This window comes from Choloepus didactylus (assembly GCF_015220235.1).
Source record: "Choloepus didactylus isolate mChoDid1 chromosome 25 unlocalized genomic scaffold, mChoDid1.pri SUPER_25_unloc1, whole genome shotgun sequence".
NCBI lineage: Eukaryota > Metazoa > Chordata > Mammalia > Pilosa > Megalonychidae > Choloepus > Choloepus didactylus.
In genome coordinates this window covers 5,219,590-5,242,269 of record NW_023637606.1, presented here as the reverse complement: position 1 = coordinate 5,242,269, position 22,680 = coordinate 5,219,590, and the positions used below count along the sequence as shown (strand labels likewise).

General features: G+C 51.5%; 1 protein-coding gene across 2 annotated transcripts in view; it reads left to right on the top strand.

Moving 5' to 3' along the window:
* Window positions 1-22,680, top strand: part of MLLT1 (MLLT1 super elongation complex subunit) — a 69,377-nt gene that overhangs the window by 4,570 nt on the left and 42,127 nt on the right. For both annotated transcript variants that reach the window (XM_037823911.1, XM_037823909.1), the window contains exons 2-3: window positions 4,596-4,776; window positions 15,105-15,187. In XM_037823911.1, coding sequence (XP_037679839.1) covers window positions 4,596-4,776; window positions 15,105-15,187 — 264 coding nt within the window. The remainder of the gene's footprint in view (window positions 1-4,595; window positions 4,777-15,104; window positions 15,188-22,680) is intronic.

Below are 22,680 nucleotides of genomic sequence, written 5' to 3'. Positions count from 1 at the left end.
TTCTGGGAGGGGAGGGAGTTGTCTCAGCACAGGGAATTGGGCGCAGTAGCCAAACTGCAGGCGTAATTATACCACTTGGTAATGTGCAGATTCCCAGAGGAGAGGGCATCCGCTGAAAAGAATTCCCACCAGAAAAATCAGGGGAAATCTTACAGATAAAGTTGTTGTTAAAGACCTGCCTTCTGGGGCCAGGCTGAGGTCAGGGTTCGTGGGAAGGGGGAAGGAGCTGGCAAAAGCAAGGGGCTTGGATTGTCTGGAGCCATTGGAACAAGGCTCTCTCTCTCTGTGCCAGACGTGGGCCATTTCAGCCCACACCCTGAGAAAGCGGTACTTTTCAGTGAAATCGTGGCAGGGAAGCAGTCCTCCAGGATGCATTTGCCTGGCTTTTGTGGGGTTTGGGATTCCGTCCCTCTGGTGCCAAGCATCCTCAGCCATTTGGCCCACAGAGAGGGCAGAGCCAGTCGAGGCCCGCTGTCCCTGCCCAACTGTCCCCAGATGGCCCTTGGAGCCCACGAGCCCCTCCATCCACTGTCTTTCTGCTGAGTCCCCAGAAGTAAAATAGTTAACACTCTCCAGGGCAGGCCTGGAATCTTGCGCTTTGTTGTGGGCTTTGCTGGGGAGCGGGTAGCAAGGGGATCCCCAAAGTTCCCTGGAAGTGACAGTAACTGAGGCCGAGCCCCTGGGATTGCTTTCAGCCATCGATTCTTGAGGTTCCAGCAAAGTGGCTTTGGAGCAGAGGGCAGTCCTGGTGCTTTGAAAGAACCTGGGATGAGGCTGCCACTTGGGAAATTTGGGGAAGCACTGAGGGATGCCAAAGTCATTCATTCCAAGAGTCCAAGTTTAACCTTGCCGTCAGCTAACCTCTTTTGCCGGGCACCCTTCATAGGTTGCTTCCATTTTTTGGTTCTCCTGTGTGGAGAAGGAATCCAGGTGGAGTAAAAGAAGGGAGAGGCATCACTCTTGGATGTGGGATCAGCTTGGCCATGCTAATAAATTATCGTGACTTGACAAGTCAAAGTGGTTGCCCAGGGCTCGGCGTTAGGCACTGATCACTCGCCTCCAGTTAATGTGGCTTGAACGTCTCATTGATTCAGTGAAAAAAAAAATTTTTTTAACCTTGTGGCACAGACTCTGTTATTCCACGATCTTTGTTTCTTAGAAGATTCCAGCATTCAGGGGCGTGTTCCTCTGCTCTGGGCATCGGCATGCCAGGGGCAGACCTCGAGTCGATGGCATGCCCTGCCCAGGGGTGTGGAGGCCAAGGTTGGCACCAGCCCCTAGGGCATCGGGGCTGCCCCTGCTGGGGCTTTGGGCACAGCCCGCTGGCTGCCAAGATTTACCCATCGCTGCTTCAGAACCTTCCTGTTTACTTTGGCCTCTGAAGCTTATTTTTGGCACGTCCATTTCCACCCCCTTCTCCGATGGAGCTGCAGCCTCCCCTTCTTGCACAGTGACTGCTCTGCTGTCTGTGTGCCCTGAGTTGGAACCCCATGTAATCAGAAATGCCAGGAGGTCAGCAGGGGTTTGAGCAGTGTCGGAGGAGGCAATCAAACGATGTGGGAGTTAGCACCGGAGAACCTCAGGTTGTTTTCCAGCGTGGAATTGTTACTATTTTAATTACACACATTTAGTTTTCACCTTAACCTTCCCAGCGACTCGGAGATTCACTCCCTATTCCCAGTGCAAAAACCTGCCAAGAAAGGCAGAGGCCAATGTATATGGCGGATACAGCCTGTTAGGGATAATGTAAATTTTGTTTGGGTTTGTGTTGGTTGAATGTTCTCCATAGGCAGTGCTTTTTAAATGGAGGCTTGTGGCTGATGTTGAGTATTAAGTGTTTATCCTGACAGTTAGCCCCTCATCTCTAGCCTTTGGTAGGGTCTTTCCAAGTAAATGTTCCGTCAGCACCCGGGATTTATCAGTGCAGCCGATCTCTCTGCCATCACTGGCCTCGGCATCACCCCAGCAACCTGGATTTGGGGTTACTTGAGTCTCCTCGCCTGGCCTTCACCCTTAATGCCTTGCCCAGTCTCCCATTTCAGGCTCTTTTTACCTCCTTCCTCCCCGCCACTCCCTCTCTGTGCCTTATAGTGGGTTTTGTCATTGTCGTTTATTTTTTCCTGCTTGCCTTCAGTCCAGATGTGCACGGATGGCCGGAATACTTGTCCTCGGATACTGTCTCCTCATCCAGCCCTCCACTTGCAGTTGGTCATTTCTGTTGCATTGCATCTAAAAGCTCCTTGCAGACTTCAGCCCCTCCTCTGGCGTATCCCCAACCTTAGCTAGTCACCACTCTCATTCCCTGTGGGACCCCAAAGGGACCCTCATCTTGTACCAGGGGAACTCTGTCTGGTTTGCTGAGTATCCGGAGCCCCAAGCCTCTCACGGGCTCTTCCACACGTCAGACCCACTGTGTTATTGGCCGATTTGGTCCTCCCGTGGCGGAAAGCACGACACCCAGCTTGCTGATCTGGGAAGGCTCTTAGTTTAATCCGTCCCGTGTTATTGATGCCTCATGTACCATGACTCTAAGAGAGAGAGTAAAAGGATGAACAAGATGTGGTCCCTGCTCGGAGGCTTTACACGGAGGCGGCAGCAAACAGCTCAGGAGACTGAGGCAGGGTGAGGTGGGCACAGGGGGCTGCACACAGGATTCTGCGGAGATGCCAAGGAGATGGTGACTTTCCAGCGCGGAGATCAGGAGGGCTTTGGGGAAAGGGGCGCTTGAGCCAGGGATGGGTAGAATTTTGATACGGCAAGGTGAGCTGAGGGCACCCGGGGCCAAGGGAACAGAGGGAACGCAGGGACACCCAGCTGTGTGGTTTAGCTGGACCCTCAGGCGAGTGTTCTTCCTGGAGCCTCCAGGCCATGCCCCCAACGTAGCAGTGCCTCCCGGAGGGGTGGGGGCACCCCTCAGGACATGAGACTTACATCTGGACTGCAAGATGCAGTCTGACTTCAGAAGGGCTAGAGTGTGGGAAAAAAGGGAGCCTCTGGGGCTTGAGGAAATGCAGAGCTGGAAGGTGGAGAGGTGTCTGGTGGAGTTTGGACTTTATTTCCAGGGAGTGGTGAGCAATCAAAAGCTTCAGAACCGGCGGTGGGGGTGTGGGAGCCCAAGGAGGAGGGTGCAGAGGGAAGCAGGCAGTCCCCGTGGGTGCTCTCACCCGGAAGGGGCTGGGGGCTGACCAGGCGGTGGGATTGTGGCCACAGGGATGGCTGTGCTGTCTGCGTGCACTTGGTGAGAAAGGGGGTTGAAAGTGGCAGCAGTGGAGCTTTCTGATCTGGGGCCCGGAGGGTGGGATGAAGTGGGGTGCTCCCATCGGTGGGGAGAACCGAGCACGGGGGAGTTGAGTCTGGATAACGTGGCTGTCATCCCCTGGGCTGAGCCCAGCGGCCTTATCTCAGCACTCAGAAACAAGTGTCCACTTGGCCTCTGTCTTATTTTGTAACATTCTTGTATCTGATACTAGGCATAAAGGACTGTGTATCTTTTACAAGTCTGGGGCGGTTTATCAAAACCAGAGTGGCCGTGTACAGTGGGTTCCTTGTCAGTGGTTTTGTCCAGCCGAGGTGTTGACTTCGTGGTTTTACATTTGGTGGAGTGGAACTGGCACGGGCTGCCTTATATTTTGGGGGAGAATATCAGCACATGTGTAAAGAAGGAAACTGAGCTAACACGGCTGGCGGCCCGTTGTGTGGCTGTCCCTGGGGGCTTCCTGCCTGCTGTACCATCCTCCCCGAGCGTCCCTGTTTGGCCTTTGGAACTGAAAGCTGGTGTTGCTGGCGGTTTGGGTGGCTGAAGAGGGCCATGTTCTCCATGACGCACTCTGTAGGGTGAGCAAGAACGCAAACACTTTCATCATGTAGCGTCAGCGTTGCGGTGGATTGAGCGAGCTCTCGGGCCCCACAGACCCTGGCCTGACAATGGCCCCTCTCCTCACTAGCTGAGCAGCCCTGGCTGTGCGGCTCCGCAGCTCTCGCTCAGAGCCTCGGTTTCCTCAGCCGCGCTCTGGATGGCGCGGAGGTACTGAGTGAGGTCCCTGTGAGGATTCCAGCTAGAGACCCGTCCCTACCTCAAGGGGCTGACGTTACAGTCAAGTTAACAGACAGGTACCAAGACAGTTCCTGATAGCGACAAGCGCTGAGAAGAACATGCGATACGATGATGAGGGATCCCAGGGTGGGGTGTTTCTTTCAGGTTGGGAGGTCAGGAAAGGCTTCTCAGAGGAGGTGACGGTTGAGCCGAGACCTTGACGACAAGGAGGAGCCGGCCGTGGGCAAGTCTGGGGGAAGGAGGGGAAGGAGCTTGGCTTATTTAAAGAACAGCAAAGAGGCCCTATGACTGGCACAGAGCTGTGAGGGGAGAGGTAGGCTGGGGCTCCCCAGGGCCTTGTGTGGACCTGGTGGGCAGATAATACATGTGAAGTGTTTAGTGTGGCGTCTGTTGCCTTTTAATAGCGGTTCAGATGCCCGTCGCCCCACTCAAGAGTCTTTTTATTTAACACGGCCAGCACTGAAAGAGCTTGTACAGGAGTTGGGGCAGCACGGTTTGCATTTCGCCTCTTTGACCCATCCTTGCCTCTTTCTCCCTCCAGTGCACTGTCCAGGTCAAGTTAGAGCTGGGTCACCGGGCCCAGCTGCGGAAGAAGCCCACCACGGAGGGGTTCACCCACGACTGGATGGTGTTTGTCCGTGGCCCCGAGCAGTGTGAGATCCAGCACTTCGTGGAGAAGGTGGTGTTCCGCCTGCACGACAGCTTCCCCAAGCCCAAGCGTGGTGAGTGCCTCCCGCCCCAGCCGCCTGCTCCCCAGGGTCCAAGGACCTGCAACACAGACCCCTTGGGCTTCGCCCTTTCCCCAAGGAGCGGCAGCCCCCACCTGCTCCGAGGGCCAGACTTGTGCCTCCAGGCCGCCGAGTGGGGGGCAGGTGGCCTTTCACTGACGTTTCAGTGGCCCTTCTCCACCCATCCTTTCTCATTTGAGCATCAGAAGCTGCATTCTCCTTCGGCTGTTGAGTTAATTGTAGGAAAAACTGAAAGGACGTGTTGCCTGCCCTCTTGCGTCATTATTTAGATTTGGGCTCCGAGAAGCATCCGGAGAATGTAGCAGTTCCCTTAGCCTAAGTGGATGGGAGAGTGACTGGAAAGCAGCTGGTGAGTAATCAGGAGACTGCTTTCTGGGCCTGCGTTTGACTTGGATGCCATTTTAAGAATCCCTCGCACTTGGGGCAAAACAGTAAAAGTTGTTCACTCACCGCTTTTGCTCCTTCCCTGGCTTCCTTCCCCACCGTGCCACTCAGGTGGCCAGTTGGTAGAGAAGGGCCTTATTTCACAGACCCGGCAGTGGTCTTGGTTACTGTGGTGGGGGGTCCCGGCTTTATGGAGAATCCATTCTGCTGGGGCAGAGAGGTGGGATCTCACCCCGTTTACGGGGGTCGGAGAAGACTCCCTGGGGCAGGGAAAGACTGACAGAGAATCGGGGTGTGAGATTGGCGGCTGTTTTGTGAGCGCTGTGGGAGGCTGTCCCCTTGTTAAGCAGAGGGCCTCCTGGCACATCACAGAGTTCCGTAAATATTTCTTGAGTGAGGGCACTGATAAAGGTGGGGGACTTGCTGCTGGCACCGTGCTTTGGGGTTGGGAGGGCCCCTGTGTGCCCCCCACTGCCCCTGCTGGGCAGTCGGTCCCTCCGCCTGGTGGGACAGTGGCTGAGATGGCCACGCCAGCTGAGCCGTGAGCAGGTCCAGCTCCTGCCGCCGGCCCCAGGCCTGCAGGGTGCTCACTGCCCAGTGGGGGGACTGACACATGTGGGAGAAGCAGGACAGGGTCAAGGTGACTTGAGATTACTCGTGGCCTAGTAGCCGTTTCTTTCTCTTCTGGGTTCTTCCCTTAGCCTTTGGGTTTTCCTTCCTCCCAATTTCTCCTTGCCTTGAATCTTCACTTCTCCCTTTTCCTGTCTTTTCCTTCCTTCCTTCTAAACCTCTTGGAGGACGGCAGAAATGGTTGCTGACAACAGCAGGTATTAGTGAAGCACCTATTGATAATAATAACAATAAAAGCCATTTATTAAGCACTTCCTGTAAACACTTTCGGTGTGGAAGCTTTCATTTCATTCTTACCACCACCCTCTTTTGCAGAAGGGCCAGGCCGCCTGACTGCGTTCTAAAGTACTGTCTGTGGTTGCTTCCATGCCGTGACGGCAGCGGTGAGTGGTTGTCACTGCCTCCTCTTCCCTGCTGAGGGCCCTTTGTGTTCTGTGGCAGCCTTCCACTAAAGTTAACCTTCGCCGTCTCCCTCTCACCTTATCTCTTTTCACAGAGTTCAGGGTTGATTTTCACTGTTTTTTTTTTTCCCTTCTTAAAACAAGAAGCGTTTATTATTTTGTTCAGTTTCTGCGGGCCAGCAACCTGGGAGCGGCTTAGCTGGTGGCTCTCCTAAGGTTGCCTCCAGCTGTCAGCCAAGGCTGCGGTCACCTGAAGGTGTGACAGACAGGCTGGCTGGGCCCCTTCCACTTAGGTGCACTCACGTACCTGGAAGATTCCCACTGGCGGTTGGCAGGAGGCCTCAGCGCCTCGCCCCATGGACCTCTCTGAGGGGTGGCTGGTGTCCTCCAGAGCAGTCATCCCCAAAGTGGGAGCCGGGAAGAAGCCCCGATGCCTTTTATAATGCTTCTTGGAAGTCACAGACTGTCCCTTCCGCTATATGTTATTAATTATAAGAATTTTCGTCCACTTTTACTTTATTATTTCCTGTGAATGATCTTTTTTTCATCCACTTTTAAGCTCCGTATTTCACCTTCGTTGCCTACCACGTCAGTAACGAAGCAGCTGCCACATGTCCTGTTAACAGTCCACGTTTGTCCAGCGTGTACTGTGTCTCGTGCACTGCACCTTGAATTCCTTTAGCTCTCGTGACAGCCCTGTGACGCGGGTTCACAGTGGCCCAGTAACCTGCTTGAGGTCACACAGATGCTTGAGGCACACCCCCTACAGCATCAGCTAGTGGTCAGGGTTTCAGTGAGCTGAGTCCACTCTTGCAAAATCCACACAGCAGATAAGCAGAGAGCAGCTGCACCAAATGTGTCAAGTAGCAACAACCCAGTTAGCTATTTGTTGAGTGAAATAAAAACTCCACTGAGTTACTTCTTGCCAGTTTTTAATGAAGAGTGAATCAGGTCTGACAGCGTTAGTGAAATTCTTAGCAAATTCCAGCCTCTGCAATTATACTTTATGTACTTAAAAAGTATTTTATATCAAATATGTGCATAGTGCACATTAAATAGAACAGAAATGTGTAGATTGGAAAGCTGCAGTTTTCCATGTCATCACCAGTCATCTCACTGCAGTAGCAAACCTTCTAGCCATTTCTGGATTTTGTTCTCCTGGCGGTTAGTTCCTTAACACCAGCTAATTTGCTTATCCTTATTTCTTGATTTTTCAAATTTAAATAATATGCATTTACTCACCAGCATGAAAGATTAGCATCTGTCTTAAAAAACTGCCCTTTCGCCCCCTCTTCTCCTCTAAATGTTTTATGGTTAAATGATTTGTTTTTGCATTGATCACCTTTGTAACTCTGAATGACGAGGAGAACCTGTTTACCCCTGAATCCTCTACGAAAATACACGTCTGACCTTTTTAGCAAATCCTTCTCTGGCTGCCTGCTTTCAGTTGCAGTTTCTTCGCTCAGTACTCGATACACCTACTGTTGCGGTTTGCTGATGCTGCCGTTATGCAGAATACTAGAAATGGATTGGCTTTTATCAAGGGAGTTTATTTGGTTACAAATTTAGTCTGAAGGCCATGGAAAAAATGTCCAAATTAAGGTACCAACACAAGTATACCTTCACCAAAGGAAGGCCAATAGTGTCCAGAAAACCTCTATTAGCGGGGAAGGCACGTGGCTGGTGTCTGCTTGCTCCCAGGTTGTGTTTCAAAGTGGCGTTCTCCAAAGTGTCTCTGGGCTATTATCTCCAAAGGCATCTGCGAAAGTCTGTTTTCAATGGCTGTCTCCAAAATGTCTCTCTAAGCTACAGTGGCATCTGGGCCTGTGTGACTCTAAATCAAGACCCACACTGAATGGGTGGGGTCACACCTCCATGGAAATAATCCAGTCAAAGGTATTACCCACAATTGGGTGGATCCTATTTCCATGGAAACAACCTAATCCAAAGATTCCAACCTAATCAACACTAATATGTCGGCCCCCACAAGATTGCGTGAAAGAACATGGTGTTTTGGGGGACATAATACTTCCAAACAGGCACACCTACCCAACCATGTGCTTCTCAGCTCCTTTTCTTTTCCGCTTTATTTTTCCCCTTAGCTCCTTCTTAGCACATTTTATATATTACTTACCTTGTCCCACAAGTAAGGGATTGTGTCCTTCTTGTTTGCTTTTCTGTCCCCGGTGCCAGCAAGGGTATAGTGGGTGCTGACTCAGTGTGGGTTGAATGAATGAATGTGTCCCTTCACCCTGTCACCCTTTGCCAGTGTTTTCTGACTCTGCACTTTGGGCAATCAGGACAAAAGCAACTCTGTCATTCCTTACGCTTTCTGCACCCCTCCTTTGGAGAGTGACAGCTGACGTTGTGGCTGTTGGATTAAAACCGAGACTTCCGCTCCCGGGTCATAGATTGACTCAGAAAGTTCGAAACCAGCACATGGTTTTGACTTTATTGATTCTGACTGTTCCCCGTCTGGCTGGTCAGTGCCAGGAGGCCCTCCTTCCTCTCGGTCCACCTCGTGACCACTGGGCCATTGCAGGAGAGTGCTCTTGGAGTCAAGGTCAGGTAGGTTCTTTTTTCCTCACTCTTGCTTAACATTCTGCCCCGTTTTAGTTCACTTCATGCTTGGGCTATGACTTTTTTTTTTTTTTCCCAGTTATTTCCTTATCATGAAATATGACATATTTTCAAAAAGGCAATATCTTTCAAAATATGATTTAACAAGTAGATATATAGGAAATTTCCAGAGTTATATTATGAGTTACAGTACCATAGTTTCAGTTATTTCCTTATTGTGAAATACGCATATATACAAAAAAGTATAGCTTCCAAATTACCATTTAACAAGTAGCTATAGAACAAATTTCAAAGAATGCTATGGGATACAGTTCCACAATTTCAGTTCTTTCCTTGTTACTATTCTAATACCCTAACAACTAAGTCAAAGAAAACTGTATGAAGATTCAGTATTCATCATCCTTTGTTAAATTCCATCTTGTCTGTTGCTGCCCCTTCCTCTAGTTTAATCACTTTCCTGATCTTCAGGGATGTCTAGGCAGTGACCACACTAACCTGTTCACGTTGAAAAGGGGTGTCAACTTTATGAGCAAAGGGGACACATCTAGTTGATGTTCTTGAAGAGGCTGTTGCCTCTGGGTTTTGGGACTTAGCTGGCATAGAAGTTCTCTGGAGAATCTAAATTTCTGGCAAATAAACTTAGTGAATGAAACCTTTATAGAGTCTCGGATAGGGATCCGAGTATTCTTTAAAGTTTTCGGGGCTACTGTTGACTTGGGCCTATCATATTGTGGTCATTTGGCGTATCTCGGTGAGGCTTGCATAGGATTAACCTCCAGGACAACCTCCGGACTCTGTTTGAATTCTCTTAGCCACTAAAACCTTATTTTGTTGCCTTTCTTTCCCCCATTTTGGTCAAAAAGCATTCTCAATCCCTCAGTGCGGGCTGTGACTTTTTGAGTACTCTTTGCTGCTGCCTTTTTTATTTTTTTCTTAAATCCTTGCATTCTCTGTCTTCATACCTTCACTTTTTTCTCCCACCTGATTCTTAATCATTTCTTTTACTCTGTGGAATTTGATTTTTCCCCTGAATGTTTCATTCTGGTTCTCTCTGTCTTCCTTCTCTAATCTGGACTGGCTCTTCTCGAGAACGCCAAAAACCATCATCCTGGGACTTTCCTTTACCACTCTCTTGGGGGGGATTTATTTATCACCCAGTTTCGGTTTGTTCTCCTTTCTTAGTGGAGTAATTTCTCAAGTAGTTTCCTAAGAAATCAGTTAGTTCAGATATTTCCTAAGAAAGCTGTGGAGGAAATAAACTCTTTGAAGCCTACATGCATGAAAATGCTTTTGTTCTGTGCTCACCCGTGCATGATAGTTTGGTCATTGAAAGTGATGCTTCGTTATCTTCTGAGAAGTCTGATACTATTGGGTTCTCATTCTATTGCAGTTACCTGTTTTTTTCTCTAGAAGCATTTAGGATGTCTTTTGTGATAGTGTTTCTGGGTCGTTCACTGTTGTTGATTGTGTTGGGCATTTGGTTCCCCTTAATTTTAGCCCTGGACGGTTTTCTTCTGGTTGACAGTTTCTTTCCGTCTGTTAATTTTCTCTCTTTTCTCTTTCTGAGATGCTAATTACTGAACTTCTCTGTGCCTAAATGTTTTCATCTGTAAAGTGGGAATACTTGTTCCAGCCTCCTAAGGTGGCTTTAAGGATTCAGTGAGTTAATATAAAGGGCTGAGAACAGTGCGTGACACACAGGAGTGTTTAATAAATGTTAGCTGCTCTTTAGTATCCACTTAATCTGCTGAATTGTTTCTTCACATCTCATCTTTTTAAAAAATGTATCTTTTTGCTCTACATTTTGGGAGATTTCCTTGACATTTTTTTCCTGGTCTTTCTGTTGCATTAAAAAATAAGTACTATGTTTATAGCTAAGAGTCCTCCTTGTTCTTTCATTTTCCTTTTTAAAGTATCTTTATTTGATAGCTCCTCAAAACTGAGGACACTGACTCTCGTTTGTTTTGTTCTTCTTTTTCCTTTTCTCCTAAGTTCTGTGGTGGTCCTCAGGTGATGTCTGTGACCTTGGTGACAGTTCACATTGAGCCCCCTGCTTAGGGCAGAGACCCCTCCGCCCTCAGGTGGACTTAATAGGTTCCTCTATATTCTTAAAAGAAATTGATGATCCCCTTCAAGAAGTAATAGAGACAAGGTGAAAAATAAGTCATGAAAATAGAGTCTGTGTCAGGGCAGAGTAGGTGTTGCTGACCCCAAGTGTGTTTTCTGTTTAGGGAAATGGGCCTCCACTTCCCTAAATAAGGAGGACTTTACTCTGGGGGACCTGTTTTCCTACTTTTTCCAGCTTTAGTTTTCTCCAGACAGTTGGCTCTTCTCTCAAGATGCAGAACCATCTGGAAGGAGGTCCCCAGGGCTGTTGTTCCAAATGCAGACTCTCGGTTTGCCTTTTTATTTTTTTAATTTGGCTTTTTAAAAAAAAAAAAATAATTGATTTATTGAGATATAATTCACATAAAAATCTCCCCTTTAGAATCTACAATTCAGTGTTTTTTGTTTTTTTAAATTTATTTTTTTATTAGTGCTGTCTTAGTTTTCCAGAAACTTCATGTAAGAAGTACAAAGGTCCCACATATCCCCTCACCCACACACACACAGTTTTCCCTGTTGTTAACATTATTAGCATTTTATATTTATATGGTGCCTTTATTAAAATTCATGAAACAATATCATTATAATGATGCTTTTTAGCTTTAGCACACTGTTTACATTATGTTGTTTACATCAGTGTTTTTAGTATATTCACAAAGTTGTGAAACCACCACATCTAATTCCAGAATATTCTCATCATCCCAAAAAGAAACCCCCTGCCATTAGCTGTCACTCCCTATCTCTTCCTCTTCTCCAGGAGCTTTAACTCTCAACCCTGCCTTCCATGGAACCTGTGGCATCCCGTGCCACAGTCTGAGCTGTGGCTTTCTCTTCCTGCTTCGTTGGCCAGCCTGTTCTCATCCATTCTCTGCCTTCTAGAAACGTGCTGAACACTCACATCACCGCCCTCACTTCTCAGCTGTAACGGGTGTATTTCTCACTGTGTTTGCTTTGTCTCATTTCTGTGGGCTCTCAGATGGGATGGGAGGCACCCTGGACTTGGCTTCCCCTGCTGGACTGGAAGCTGGTGTCTTTAGCCTTCAGACCACAATCCCTGGCCCCCACCTCTGCAAGACTAGATGTTTCCAGCCTTGGAGTCTGTCATGTGAGTGAGAAACCCAGAACAGGGTTGCTTCCCGCAGGGACTTGGTCTGGGAGGGACAGTAAGATAGCTGTGACATGTCTCTTTGGAGAGAGAACTGTCCTTAGAAGTAAGTTCCCTGGAGGTCGGAGGCCAAGGGAAGCCTGGGGTGTCCCTGCCAGAGGGTCGGCCTGGACCTGGGCCCTGGTGGCTGGGTGGGATTTAGATCAAGGGTGAGGAGGGAGTGGGGTTGGGGTAGTGCCTGTGAGCCAGGCCCCTGTCCTGGCCCATGCCCTCTAACATAGCCCTTGTGTTTGGGGGACCATGCAGTGAGAAGATGATTCTTGCTCTCTGCTGTCTCTGCTTTCCTTCCTAGATTTCAGAGTAATCCAACAAGGATTTGTGCTGGCTAGGTCCCTTACACGGTGCTTGGCTTTGGGCATAGGGAGCAGACTACAGAGTGTTTTTGTGGTTGGTGGAGTTGAACAGAGAGCAGGCAGCTTTAATGTAGCTGGGGAGACCCCATTTTCTGTCTTGAGTCTGTGCAAGCAGGAGAGGTGACCCCAGGAGAGGCTGGGGCCTGGCCTCCCTGCCTGGGTTCCTGGGGAGGCCCTGGTAGAGTCATGGTGTGTGGCCCATTCAGCAGTGTCTGGCAGCTAGTGATTGCTTGCTTCCCAAAGGTCTGGGTCTGCCCCAGGCCCTGGGTACCCAACACTGAGAGAAACAGGGTTTACAGTCTAGAGGTACGGACTAAGAAAAAGAGAGTGAGCTTGTGAGGTCCTGTGGTGGAGGGCCCTAGGGTGCTGGGGAGCACGTAGGAGGGAACTGACCTGGAGTGAGCGGAGGTTAGAGGTTAGAGCAGGAGCGGTACTCAGAGAAGGGGCCCCACAGAAAGTCATGTTTCACCTGAACGTCCCAGGTGGCTGGATCTTAGGACTGGAGATGAGGCTGAGGAGGATAAAGCTGGAGGAGACAAGGCTGAGAGAGACCAGGCTGGAGGAGACCAGAGTGGAGGCAGTAAGGCTGGTGAGACGAGACTGGAAGAGATAGGGCTGGGGGAGACAAGTGCTTTGCAGGCCACCTCTGTGAGTTTGGGCTTGATCTGGCGGCAGTGGGAGCCTTCAGTGCACAGGCAGCTCAGCGAGGCAGCCCCACCCCTCTGCCGGCCCGTGAGGCACGCCTGGAGGCAGGGTGGCCTGTGAGGTCTGCAGTCACTGCCTGAGAGGTGTGGGGCCTGGGCTGGAGCCGAGACCATGAGGGTTGGGGGTCAGGGTGGGGGGACGGAGTGGATTCCGAAGCGGTCTGGAGGGGGGCTTGGCAGTGCTTGGTGAGAGGTGGGTCACAGGAGGGGGAGGGACGGGGCAATGTCAGGTCCTTGGGGGAGTGTAGGCCCCCTGGGTGCTGAACTATGGGATGCTTTTGGGGGGGTGGGGTGTGCAGGTTTAGGAGGAGGAGGAATTGTTTGGGGTGGGCGACATCTGTGCTTCCTGCCCAGCATCCACGTGGAGATATCAGAGGAGCAGGAAGGAGACTGGTCGGAATAGAGATTCAGAGCTGAGGTCTCTGGGGAGAGCTGACCCCAGACCACGGGATCTGCCTGCTGCCCACCCTATGGTCTCAGAGGCCAGGCTGCTCCTGACTTACAGACAGGCTAACCACACACTGCGGGAGGTGACTCCGCCGGGCTCTGGGATGGCTCTTGGCCTCCATTGTCACCCCATACCTTACGCCATCAGAGGCAGATGGGGCCCGAGTGGCTGGATGAATTGTGTGTGTGGGCACGGCTGTGGGCACGTCGGGTGAGTGTGCTGAGTGCCGGCCCCTGGGAGGCTGAGCCACAGCAGGTCCTGTGGGACATGAGTCCAGGTGAGCAAACCTTGCACACCTGTGGGTGCTGGGCCTGCCCTCCAGAAGCTCGTAGCCTGGTGGGGTGGGGTCTCTGGAGCCACAAACAGAGGGCGGTACTGCCATGAGGACCAGTGGGCAGCCTGTGGGGGAGTGTGGGCTTGAGCTGGACTTGGAAGGAAGGTGGAGTGTCTGCAGGGGGAGGAGGGGACCGGGGCCAGGGGAGTGCTGGGGTGGGTGCCCGGTGCAAGGCGGGCTCAGAGCCCCCACTCCTGACCCTGCAGCTCTAGAGCTATGCGCCCCTGTCCTGAAGCACTTGGTGTGCAGGCCTGGGTGTCACTGTGCAAGGCGGCCCAGCCAGCCCTGACCTCGAGGGTCCCTAGGCACCCCAAACCTGCCGTGCTTGCCAGTCCTGTTTGGAAAGACACGAGATGAATGAGAGCTGAAGATACATACATGTAATTATGTGTATATATACATATATAGATGATCTTTTTTTAAGAAAAATTTTAATGATGTTTTAGTAAAAAAAAAATTTTATTATGTTTGATAAACTAATTTCCAACACAGATTACCTTACAAGTTTTCAAAAATTGGCAGAATTTTTTCCCATCTCCTAATAGCAGCTGCCTCCAGAGAGGGAGGGGTGGAAGACAGTGGGGCCTTGTTCTTCAGTTTCCTAACTTTTTTCTTAGAAAGGGGAATGATGTTTTCATGTTGCACACTGAAAGCAAACATATCAACACATTGACTTTATTCTGGAGATGAGATGACGAGAGATTATTTTTCTTGTACTTTTGCTGGTTTTTAAATTTTCACTTTTTAAATCTCTGGGGCTAAGGAGGTTCTATTTGCGTCACTGGTAATTTTTTTTTCTTATAATTTCTATTGTAACATAGATACAGCATGACGTTTCCCATTTGAACCACTTTCAAGTATACCCTTGAGTGGTGTAACTTCCCCTCACAATCATCTGCCTCCATCGCCGATTAATGGTTTGGGCAACATTAAAAGAGGACGTGCCTTTCCATCGTGTGCCCTCTCACCCTGGACTTGGGGACTCGGTTGAGCTCGCAGCCCTGTGGCAGCCACGGTGCTCCCCAGGCCTTGGTTTCCTCGGGGGCCACAGGAGCCTAAAGCTCACCTTCCCCCCACTCTGCCCCCTCTCTGCTCTGCAGCACCATCGGAGCAGTGAGCCAGGGAGGCAGAGGCCGAGGGGCGTGCCAGGCCGCTGGTGGCGCAAACTGACGGATGCATTTTCCCTTTCTTTTTAGTGTGCAAGGAGCCCCCATACAAAGTGGAGGAGTCGGGTTACGCTGGCTTCATCATGCCCATCGAGGTGCACTTCAAAACCAAGGTAGGCCCCTGACGGCAGCGAGAAGCTGCACGCCCTAGTTGAGACTCAGGCAGATGGCGCGAGCGGGCAGGGCGCAAAGTGCCAATGCCACTGGCCACTAGTGTGTTGAAGAAGAGACTTTCAGCTTGCTAGTGAGCAAGGACATTCAAGCCAGAGGAATGGCGAGGAAAGTGCTGGTTTTTGCCTCTCAGATAACCGGGAGAGGGTTTTTCTGGTCATGGGAGGGGGCAGTACAGATGGACAGAGCTTTTCTTGAGGGCAGCTGGGCTGCATCCTGTCCAACTATCCGAAAACATGTGGCCCTGCATGGAGAGTCCCAGAGGTGTGGTCACGGGCCACAGAGAATGGTGAAGATGTGGGCATAGCCTGGAGGTCCCCCGGCAGGGGATTGGTTCGATGCATTCGTGGTGCACCTCCTGGAGGCCTGGGGAAGACGCTGCAGTAGTGTTGAGCAAAAAAAGCAAGCGTAGACATCAAAAATGCTATCAAAGGTTATCTGGGAGGCGAGATTACAGGGATTTTAATTTTATTGTCCTCTATCTGTAGTTTCTAAAGATTCACAATGAGTATATATATATTTTAAGCCTGGTGATTAACATTAAAAAGAGAGCCTCCCCCAGCAGCCAGCCTCTGCCCCGCTGTGCAGGCGCCCCCCACGGGCTGCGCTGACGCTTCTTGGCGTGGGCAGCTGGCCCTGAACGAGCACTTCCCCTAAGTCCAGCCCGCCTGGAGCGGAGGCCGTGCTGGCTGTCGGGGGACGCGTGCTCCGTGGAACATCCGCAGAGGCGCCCACTGGGGGTTAGTGAGTCCCGTGCTCACACGTGGCCGTGCCAGAGGTGAGAGGCAGGACTCACACTGTCTTACCAGCCCTCTGATGACAGTGACCACTGGGACCAGTGCTCAGGTGTGCTGCCCTGCTGGGAGCTGTGTGACATTCCAGCAGGGACACCGCGGCGGGATTTCACAGAAGTCGGGGTCATGCCGAGGCTTTTGTGGGGTCGAGCCCAAGGGTTTGGGTGACTGTCCACCGTTGAGGAAAACTCCGAGCCTGTCTCCTGGGCACAGCCGCAGAGTCTCTTGGGCAGGGCGAGGGGCTAGGGGAGATTAGGGAGATGCCTCCTGCCGGGCCCCAGAAGTAAGCGGGCATCTGGCTGAGTCCTCAGGGCCATGGAGGTCTCCTGCTGCTCTGGGAGTCTGGAGAAGAGGGTAGGGACGTGGATGCTGGTGCCTGTGAACTGGCACGGAGTGACCTTAGCACTCAGCCATCCTGGTGCCCGGTTGTCGCGGTGCTGAGTGGTCCTGGTGGCACTTGGGGAGCCCCGGGGCAGTTCTGTGTGTGGCCTCTCCAGGCTTCCTCTGGAAAAGGAAGGATAAGGGTAGCTGCCACGGGGTCGTGGAGGAGACTGAGTTCATCCTCGTAAAGCTCTCAGCGGGCCAGAGCAGGTTGGCATGTTACTGGGGGGCAGGCAATGGTGCTGGAGTCCTTGATCAGTTAACCCTGTTTCTGGGTTGACGTAGATGAGGTTCCTTTATGTCTCAGGAACAGGTGGGGTCCTGCAGGCCAGTGCGGCTATCTGTGTTCCCTGAGACCTGCCGGGCCCCTGACCCGCAGACCTTCCTTGCGGGGAGACTGCTGGGAGCTGTGTCTGCAGCTTTCCGGGCGCTGGCTGGGCCCCCTCAACGGGAGGCTCTGGCTCACCCGAGAGGACGGGGCTGCTTGTGCAGGGGTGACAGCACTACAAAAGCTGGCCCCTCTCTCCTGGCTCGGGGAATCTCTGCTGGTCTCAGAGGCTTTTCTCCTGAAACTCTGGGGAGGCCTGGGCTACGCTGCTCCTCTGGGAGGTGGAGGTGCCTCCTGTTTCCTGGCCCTCAGAGGACCTCTGGAGTGTCCCTGAGTGCTTTCTGCTGCCTCCAGACCTTCTGGAACTGATGGGAGGCCACGTGCTCAGTGCCCCCGCTGCCCAGGCGAAAGGCACGGTAATTGTGGAGCTAGAAGAGGCTCAGAGACCATCTGGGCCAGGCTCTCCTTCTGAAGGAGGAAGAGCAGCAGCCCTGCTGTCCCTGGTTGTCCAAGCCACCGTCCCACCCCAGCACACCTGCCAGCAGAGCCGCTGTTGGAAACCGAGCCCCACTTCTTCTGCTCTCTTTTGTCCTCCTGGGTGCCTGCAAGGACTGGCTGAGTTGGGTTTCAGTTACTCCAGGGTACAGAAGTCTCTTCTGTTTCCGTTTTGGATGCTGCAGTCTGGTCCTCACATCTCTTGAGATCGTTGCTTGTCAGACGAGAACACTGAGGTCCTGGGAGGTCTCCTGCCTCAGCGGGCCCAGCCATGACGGAGCCCCAGCCTGGCAGTTTCCCTCTGGGGCATGCTGCGTGGTTTGGATGGCGTGAAGAAGTTCACCTCCCAGCAGTGGGAGCCCAGAGAGCACTCAGGACACTTGTCATGGGGGGAGATGCAGCTTCTCTGCCTCATCGCTTTCCCTTCTTTGGGTCTGTGGGAGGGCCACGTTGCAGCGTGTGTCAGGACTGAGCTGCCAACCATGGTTGTAGATGGGCATGCTCAGGCTGCTTGCCTAGGGGTGACCTGGAGGGAGAGTCGTGCTTCTCTCCTTTTGAAATGGCCTGTGCTGTCCCCTTGCTTGGCAGTGGGGGGTGGCCCTCTCTGTGGATTTTCAGGGACTCTCTGTGGAATTTTAGGGCCTCCCTGTGGATTTTTGGGGCCTCCCTGTAGATTGTCAGGGCTTCCTTGTGAATTTTGGGGCCTCCCCGAGGCTGGCCACCTGTTTGGAGCAGGAGGGAGCCATGGGTCAGTGCCGTTTGTCCAACCCCATTCTCATCCTTGCTTGGTAGGGGCCGTCGGGCTGGCTGCTGGCAGGTCCAGGCATTGCAGACACAGACGGAGCAGATGCCATCTGCTCACCCATGGCAGGTACATCATGTTGGCCCGCAGGCAGGGTCACTTCTTCCCATTCTGCTCTCCTTCCCAGTGCCCAGCTGAGCCCTGAGTCCGGGCTTCAGGGCTGTTCCTGTACTGAGTCCCCAGAGGTCCCATCCCCCATGGCCTGCCCTGTTAGGGATGGGGAGTGGGTGGCCCTTTGCCACAGGACTTCCCCGGCTGGGCCCGGCACCCTCACCTCTGCTGGCAGCCTCAAGGAGGCCCAGCTGCCCTGTCCGAGCGAGTCCTGAATCCCCGTGCGTTTTCCGGATCCTTGGGCTTTCTTTTTGGGGTGAGTGGGGGGTGTGTGCACGGGCAATGCCGTACCTGTGTCCTCCTGAGTTCTACTGCCTTGTTCCTTTGCAAGGACTGGGGTGCTGCCCCAAGAAAGTCTCCCTTTTGAGGGAGTGCGGGTGGGTTAAGGTTTTTTGTTTGAGGCCAGTTTATTGAGGTAGAATATAAATAAATACAGTAACATTCTCCCTCCGAGGGGGTCTTAGGTTTTTAGGATTCGAGCACATGTTTCTGTTGGAACGCTGTTGGCGAATGGCCAGTTTTTCTGTTAAGAAAAAAAAATCCCCTTCCAAAGGGTTTACTGGTTTATGCAGTTCCTTCCTGTAGAGGCCGTTTGGCTGGGGCTGGAACTTTTTTCCAGAATCTCAGTGCTTCTGTCTCAGGACAAGTGCTGGCTGCATCGCCTTTCGCGGAGTCCCTTTATTCTTGGTGGGGCTCTGCCACCAGGCATTATGGGGTCCTGCAGGAGACGACCCTGGAGTGAGACCCACCCTGGGATGAACCGGGCACAAGTGCCCCCCTCGCTCAGGGTGTGTGTGGTGTACCAGGGCAGGCCCAGGGGAAGGTCCTCTCCCCGTTTCGGGGTGAAGCAGCCGCTGGGGGCCTTGCGCTGCCACTGCTGGGCCTGGGGTCGGAGCTGGCACACGTGCAGGCCCGTCTGCTTCATGAACACCCAAGCAAGACGGGCGAGCCTTGGACCACAGTCATCCCGTGAATTCTGGTTTCTACTTGCATCTGGAAGACGAGGATGTTTCAGTTGTGTTCTGCAAGTATTGTCTGAATGGGTCCCTGTTGAGAAGTTTTGTAAAGATCAGACAATTATGGAAAAGCAAGTGTCAGTTGATTGTAAAACCGGCCCCTGTAGGTTTGGAATCAGCTAGTCTCCTGATGACCTCCCAGCCCTGATGTAGGCCAGGGTTGCATTTGGTTTATCCACGGCCTCATCAGCTGTGGGTGAGGCGGGTTGATTCTTGAGGTCATAAGCAAAGGGGGCGATGACCCTGGTGGGTGTGGGGTGTGGTGTTGTCCAGACCAGGGAGGGGAGCACAGCCAGGGGCACAGCCGGAGGCGGACACACCAAGGTCCACACTGCAGGGAGCACTGCATGCAGCAGACAGGGCTTCCCTGGGCGGCGTTTTCTCTGTTCCTAGGTGGGGGTTGCTCATTGTTCTCAGGGCTCTGGGGAGGTTCAGAGAGAGCCCATCGGTAAAGCTCGTGGCCCTGTCCCCAGCACGTGTGAAGCATCTCCCAAGTGTTTGTTGTCGTCGTTGACTGTTGAGGTGGCGTTGGCTCCTTCCCCATTAACCTGGGAGAGGAAGATCGTGGAGAGAGGAGCCCCCGAGGCTTTAGAAGGCCCCAGGAGGCGGCTGCAGTGGTGAAGGAAGCAGTGGCGTGGCCTCTCTGGAGAGTGGGGTGGATCCAGGCCCTGGGCAGGAAAGGCACCTCCTCAGGCTCAGGACATTTTCCTGAGTTAAGTGCGAGTATTTTTTAGCTTGTTCCCTTGACCCTGAATATCACTGTTGTCTTGCATGGTTTTTGGCACTAAAATTAATTTTGTTTGACCTTTTGGCAGGATACTCTTCCACAGATAAATCCCTCCTTTACTCCAAGGGAAAAATTTGGGGGGGACTTCATCTGCTTACAAGAGTCATATAATTGCATTGAGAAAACTTAAACCTTAGGAAACAGAGAGCGACTGGAAGGCTCCATAATCCAGAGGTGACCTTTCCCCGTCTGTCGTTGCTTTAAGGGTTGTCTCCACCTGCTGTCTGCCTGCATTCCCCCATCCCTCACACTCTCCTTAACCCCAGCCAGCCTGGCACCAGCCCCTGCCCTTCCATCCCCAGCCGACTATCACTTCCAAGGTCACCTCTAGCCCCCATTTTATTTACTCTGGGGGACACTCTTCATTTCACACCTTGACCGACCCATGGGCACAATCGGGCTCCATCGACCGCACCTTCCAGCACACACCTTTTCTCCTCGGCTTCTGGACACCCACCTTCAGGGCCTCCCCTGCCTCTCTGGTGGCTCGGGCCTTGGAGGAGGCCTCTCCTCTCTCTGCCATGCAGTGCCCTGGGGCAGCGCTGTTGGAACCCTGGTGTGAATCCACCGTTCCTGCGTGGGATCGCCAGCCGTCTGTCTCCCTCTGGGTGGCCAGGACACTGCGCTCGGCCTGGACCCCTTCCCCTCACCCTCCTTAGCTGCTCGGCTGCCCCCACGTGAGTATGGGCCAAGTCAGAAACCTGCAGCCACCCTGACTCCTCCCTCTTCCTTAACCCCTGCCCCCAGCCTCCACAACCCCCAGCCCCCACCCCACCCCACCCAGTTGCCAAGGCTTCTCCGACCTGTCTCCTTGGACTCTCTCGTTTTCAGGACAGGTGTCCTGGCCAGTCACCTGCCCGCAACCTCACAGCCTCCCTGTGCCGGTTTAGTTGTATTATTTCCCCCAAAACACCATCTTCTCTGATGCAGTCCTGTGGGGGCAGAGGTATTAGTGTTGATTAGATTGGGATCTTTGGATTAGGTTGTTTCCATGGAGATGTGACTCCACCCATTCACGTGGGTCTTAAGTCACTGGAGTCCTGTAAGAGCTCACAGTCAGAAGGAGCTTGCTGCTGCAACTGAGAGACATTTTGGAGAAGGCCGTTGAAAGCTGATGCTTGAGAGATGCGGAAGGATGACGTTTGGAGATGCTAAGCTGAGAGATGCTAGCCCAGAGTTTGCTCCCAAGAAACTAAGAGAGAACCCCTAGATGGTTAGATGCACAGGAGCTGAAGAGGCTAAGAGAGAAAAGCTCAAAGACATTTTGGAGAATGCCGTTTTGAAACAGCCTGGGATCAGCAGATGCCAGTCACGTGCCTTCCCAGCTAACAGAGGTTTTCCAGACACCATTGACCTTCCTTTGGTGAAGCTACGTGTGTGTTGATACCTTAGTTTGGGCATTTTCATGGCCTTCAGACTATAAATGTGTAACCAAATAAACCCCTTTTATAAAAGCCATTCCATTTCTGTTATTTTGCATAATGCAGCATTAGCAAACCGGAACACTCCCTAACTGGTTTCCTCTAGTCTGGCTTCCTTCCTGATCCTTTTGCTCTCTAGCCAGAGGTAGCTCACGAAAACCCGCATCTCCTTTGGTCTCCCCCCTGCTTTAAAAACTCTTTAGGGAGCTTGCCTTTCAGACAAAGCCCCAATTTTCTAAAGTTGCTAAAAAGAAAAGCCGTCTTACCTCTGGGCTCATCTCTTGCTACTCCTGAGGTGTTTGCCTCAGGCCCACCAAACTTTGTCTTCCCGCACCCTCTTGTACCTATGTGCTGGCGTGTGCTGGCGTTTCCTTCTCTCCTGGGGCTGCTCCACATCCCACTGCCCTGCTGTTTTCCAGAGCGGCCCTGCAGTGAAAGAATCCCAGTTGCTCTGTGTCCTCGTCACCACTTGGTATTGTCGGTTCTTTTGTTTTTAGCCACTCTCATGGTTGAGGAGTGGTATGAAGAGGCATGGTTTTAATTTGGGTTTTCCTGAATACCAGTGTTGAGTATCTTTTCATGTTCTTATTTGTCATTCTGTGTATTTTCTTTAGTGAAGTGGCTGTTCAAATCTTTTGTCTGTTTTTAAAAATTGGATTTCAGTTCTTAATTCTGATGAAGTCCCGTTTATTGAGTTGGTCATTTATGGCTTATGTTGTGTGTGTGTGTACACATGTCCTATCCAAGAAGTCTTTGCCTAGCCCAAAGTCACAAAGACTTTCTCCTCTGTTTTCTTCTAGAAGTACTTTTAGTTTTAGAATTAATATTCCAGTCTGTGATGCATTTTGGGTTGATTTTTAATGCAATTTTATTGAGATCTAGTCACACAGAATAGAAATCCATCCAAAGTATACAGTCACTGGTTCACAGAATCATCACAGAGCGTAGGATATTCCTTTTTAATAGGCTTGGTTTCATGATTTAATACAACCCCAGGATCAGTTTTAGAACATTTTTATTATTCTAGCAAAGAAATGAAATAAAGAAGAAAACCCTAATCTTCCCGTACTCTTTGTCCCCTCATATTATTGACCCATAGTGTTGGTGTGATACATTTGCTACTGTTGATGAAAGAGTATTAAAATAGTACTGTTAACTTTAGTCCATAGTTTGCAGTAGGCTCATTTCCCCCATATACCACTTTATTATTAACTCCTTGTAACAGTGTTGTACATTTTGTTCTAGTTCTTGAGAGAACTTTATTATATTTGTACTGTTAATCTCAGTCATCACCCACCAC